The following is a 4,744-nucleotide window of genomic DNA, read 5'->3' as shown; positions in this document are numbered from 1 at the left end:
AAGGGCAGGGCAGTGGACAGAAAAATCCAGGTAATTACACTCTACGTTTTGCCGGCGATGCCTCAGTACTATGTGACAGATTGCAATCATGAGCATAGGCATCAACTTTAGCCATGTTCCTTTATTTTGCAGGCTTTGTGGCATAGCAGGCTAAACCCAGTTATCACAAATATGTTCAAGCGCAAAGCTGTACCTTCTGCAGAGTGTGATGCTTCACCACAAAGGAAGAAATGTTGCCTTGTATTCAAGGAAGAGTGGATGAAAGAAATTGTGGAGGCTGAGACACAGAAATCACGAAGCAAGGTTCGCATGCAACTTGGGGAACTATTTCAATACAGTCCAGACGTGGGCTTGATTTGCAAAGCATGTGCCGAAGCCAAGATTGTTGGGGACTTTTCTACAGGGAAGAAATGGAGTGATGGCTGGAAACTGGATTACCTGAAACGCCATCTAATTAGCAGAGTTTGCGAGTCTGCCATGGTGATATTGAGAAACAGAAGTGCTGCTGCCAGGTTTGGTTTTGGAGTGTGGGCAATGCTGACGGAAACTGCCACTGACAAAGCAACAAGAATGGAAGTAGTTGAACGACAAAGATCCTCGCCTGAGGAGATAAAGATTCTCATCAACAATGTGTTGCTGGCAGTCAAGATGATTACTTCAATGTTATCTGTACAAGACATCCATGACCACATAGCTTTGTATGTGAAGATACCAGACAGCTGGAGGAGCAAGAACTATGCCTTTGAGTTCATTGAGGCCATCAATAGCATGATACACTGTGAAGGTATGGCAGAACTTCGTAACGCTTTGTATCACACATTGATAATTGATGAGAGCACAGATATTTCTGTTACAAAAATGCTCATCCTGTACTTCAAGTTCCGACCTGTAACCTCAACAGAGCACAAAACACTGTTTGGGGGCATTGTGAAGATGACTAGTTGTAATGCTGAGGCGATCAATACTGCTGTGAAAGAATTCTACACTGCCAATGAACTGGACCTCATGAAAATGGTCATGTTCACATCCGATGGTGCGTCTGTGATGCTGGGTAAAAATAATGGTGTTGCTACTCGCCTTAAACAATCCATTCCCCATCTAGTTGAGCAGCATTGTGTCGCTCATCGAGAAGATGTGGGAGTTGATGATGCCTGGAAGAGGGTTCCAATGATTAAAGAGATTGAGACATTATTGAGGACTACTGTCTACACTGTGTTCTCCAGATCTCCTGCAAGGAAGTCCAAGCTGGATGAAATGGCATCGGTCACTGATTGTGAAGTGGTCTCTTTTCAACCATTGAATGAAGGCCGGTGGCTTTCATGGCATTTTGCAGTTGGTGCACTAATTCGGAATTATGAGGCTGTTCTTAAGTACTTTGAGCATGAACAACTTGAAGAGAATGATCCAGTTGCTAAATATTGTTACAAAAAGCTATCTGGCTCAAACTACCGTATTTCCCTTGCAGTACTTAATGACATTCTGAGTGAATTTGCATCTTTGTGCAAACTGTTCCAAAAAAGTTCTTTGACTACTGTTGAAGCTGTACAGTATGCAAGAGCAAATATTGGCCAAATTAAGGGACAGTATTTGGGGGACACTCTCTTTTGGAGCAGCAATGTAAGAGATATGACAGTGTTTGTTGTACAAGAAAAGGCAAGAGTTCGACAGTGGGCCTATTTTGTCTTTTGTTTCCCTTCTTTGTGAGCACATGCAAAAAAGGTTCCCTGAAGATGAACTGAAAGAATGGGCAAGTTTTGAAATCCAGGCAATAGCAACACAATCACATTTTGATTTTGGGACTGAGAATCTACAAAGACTTGTTGAAAAGTATAAAAATGTCTTGGTCCTGGGTGATTGTGAAACACCAGAAGATGTTGTTCGACAATACAGAGATTATAAATATGTGGTGGCAGAACATGTAAAGGGTGGGTTATTAACCACCTTTCAAGACATGGTGAATTTCACTGTACGCAATGCTGCTCAGTATAGTGTGGTGTCTCAGCTTGTTGACGTCTGCGCAACATTTCAAGCATCTAGTGCAGATTGTGAACGAGGATTCAGCCTCATGAATACTATCATGAGTAAATTGAGGAATAGACTGGAGCAGAAGCATTTGGATATGCTGATGAGGACTAAGGCCTACCTCCTGAATGGGAAAGTTGACCTTGATAGAGTTTATCAGCACTGGAAAAATGGCAAGGATCCCGTGAGAAGCAACCCTGTCACCCATCTAGTGATGCCACTTGACATGTCTGAACAGCCCTCTCCCACAGTCCATGTTTGCCTGGATGTCAAAGTTTTACAAACTATCTCTGGTGGGATAGCCCAACATAGCTTTCACATCAAATTGTAAATATGTTATGTAATTTTTTAACTTATTGTGTATATGTGATATTGTATAGGCTCGCAACATTTACCCACCCAATGAACAGTGCTCCAGTTAAGAATATTTAGTAAAATCTAATGATGGTACCACCGTTGGAGTCTTGTGCTTTTCTAAACCTGAAGTGTACTTGCCTGTGTAAACAATTATGTCATGGCGTGTTTATCCAATTTGCAAACCAGCCTTAAGACCCTTAACGTGGTGCTGTATGTGTGTAAATGCACCATCTTTTCACTTTTCAGTAAACGCTTGGATTGACATTTAGCACTGCACACACGCGCAGTCTGGTTCCTGGCGCACATAGCCATGGTTGCAGCGCACAGAGACCCTCCACTGCCGCACACAAAGGGAAAAAATTAGAGGGAACATTGGTTAGGACTCACTCAGACTGAGTCCAGGTGAGAGTTCAAGGTGGTTGGAGCCTTTTCTGTCCTTGAGGCTCTGATTAGAAGGCCAGCCAACTATCCCTTGGAGTACCTCTGGTAGCCCTGGGTGCAAGCAGTAAAACAAGGCTCAAGCAACAGGGCAGACCTCTCAGTGTTAATGTAGGCACAAGGCAGCAAAGCAGTCCTTTCAGGTGCAGCAAAACAGTCTTTTGGAATACACAGCATGCCACAGCAGCAGGCAGTATTTTAAGAGTCCTTTGGCAGGTCCAGAAAGTGAACTGAATCGTGGTTATGAGGTTTTTATTTTTATAGATGGGGCCTTCATGGATGTAGATGATTCTAGAGAATTCCCTTTGAAGTGCTTGAAGTTCGTTGCCATCCCTGCCCTTGCTCCAAGCTGGCTGAAAGAAAAATGCAATGGTGACAAGTCCTTTGTGCGAAGGCAAAGCACAGCCTATTCAGTAGCAAGTGAGGCTGTGCCCTGATCCATCCCCCATCCTGCCAGTTGATGGCCCACCCAAGCACGCCTAGCCCCTCTATAGTTTGGCTTTCTGAGAGGAATAAACAAAGTCCAACTGCCAACTAGACCTGTCATGTGACCCAGGAACAGTCTACTGGCACCAAATAGTAGGGGCAGCAAAATGCCAACCTTCTAAAAGTGACATTTTTAAATTTTTTAACTTAAAATCCGACTATACCATTAAAATAATTGCAAATTCCCTGACAGCAGACATGAAATGTTTACCTGCTCCCAATCAAAAGTTGGCACTATTAAATGTAAAAAGGTAATTCAATGTTATCCTATGTTAGAGTTAGGCCCAATAGTGAAAAACAAATGTAGGAGTTTTTCATTACCAGGACATCTAAAACTCAAAAGTACATTTCCAACTTTTTAATTACAATGCACCCTACCCTGTGGGATACCTACGGCCTACCTTAGGGGTGACATGTATGCAATAAATGAGGTGTTCAAGGCTTGGTAAGGGGGTTATTGTGCCATGTCGAATTGGCAGTTTAAAACTGCATTCAGTCTGCAATTGCTGGCCAGGGACATGTTTAAGGGGATACTTCAGTGGGTGGCACAATAAGTGCTGCAGGCCGACTAGTAGTATTTAACTTACAGGCCATAGGTATATGGTAAAGCACTATACAAGGGACTAGTAAGTAAATGGAATATTCTGATCAGGTGTGAGACAATTTTACCATGTTACAGGGCGTGAGCACAAACACTTTACCAACAAAACCGAATTTTAGCTAAACGTGGAGGGTAAAGGCAAAGATTTGTGGGGGCCAAATCCAATGTTTTGCATTGGCAGATTTGTGAATATCTGTTTTGTTGCTGTCCAACCAACCAAAGATAATCTATGATTCAGAAAAAGTGGTGTTTATAGTGCTTGCTTGTTACAATTTGAGAAGAGAAAGTACCTATTACTGAAGAATGGCACTTTAGCATGCTAGCATGATATGCAAGGTATAAGGCACGTGTTATTTCTCTTCTAACATATGTTTGGCAGTAGATTGGCATGCAACATGTAATCAGTAATGAGGGATGCCTTTAAAGTAGGAATACCTTGATAACTGTGACTCATGGTGAGCGTCTTCCTTAGTGCAATTCTGAATCTGCATCTATTTTACAGGGAGAGAGAACTGTCAATTGAGTTTAGGGGATGAAAGAGTAAAAGCACATGTATTCAAACACCAGCAAAGGTACAGGTACAAGCAAACATGTACACCCCTAATCTTCTGCGTTGAACCTTGACCCGAGGCTGGCACACAGCCGACAAAACTGACGTCACATAAATACTTGCACAACATACAGTCAGGACAGTAAAAGATCAAATTAATATTTATAATAAAAAAATGGGGAAATTAAATTAAATTGAAGAAAAATGCATATTTCCTCTCCCACCTGAGCAACACTTCATCCAAAGAGCTGCAGAAGCGTTCGTGTGTAAGAGTGGTACATGCTTTCACT

General features: G+C 42.3%; 1 protein-coding gene across 1 annotated transcript; it reads left to right on the top strand.

Annotated features, from left to right (window-relative positions):
• The first annotated feature begins 309 nt into the window (after positions 1-309).
• LOC146862386 (zinc finger protein 862-like) lies at positions 310-4,023 on the top strand. The gene is made up of 3 exons (XM_085643081.1): positions 310-1,450; positions 3,082-3,237; positions 3,983-4,023. Exons 1-3 carry the CDS (start codon positions 310-312, stop codon positions 4,021-4,023), a joined length of 1,338 nt encoding a protein of 445 aa, XP_085499207.1.
• The last annotated feature ends 721 nt before the right edge of the window (positions 4,024-4,744 follow it).

The sequence above is a fragment of the Triturus cristatus genome, chromosome 2_2, assembly GCF_964204655.1.
Source record: "Triturus cristatus chromosome 2_2, aTriCri1.1, whole genome shotgun sequence".
NCBI classification, from domain to species: domain Eukaryota; kingdom Metazoa; phylum Chordata; class Amphibia; order Caudata; family Salamandridae; genus Triturus; species Triturus cristatus.
Note: the sequence above shows the minus strand (reverse complement) of the source record. Positions and strands in the feature narration are given on the sequence as shown.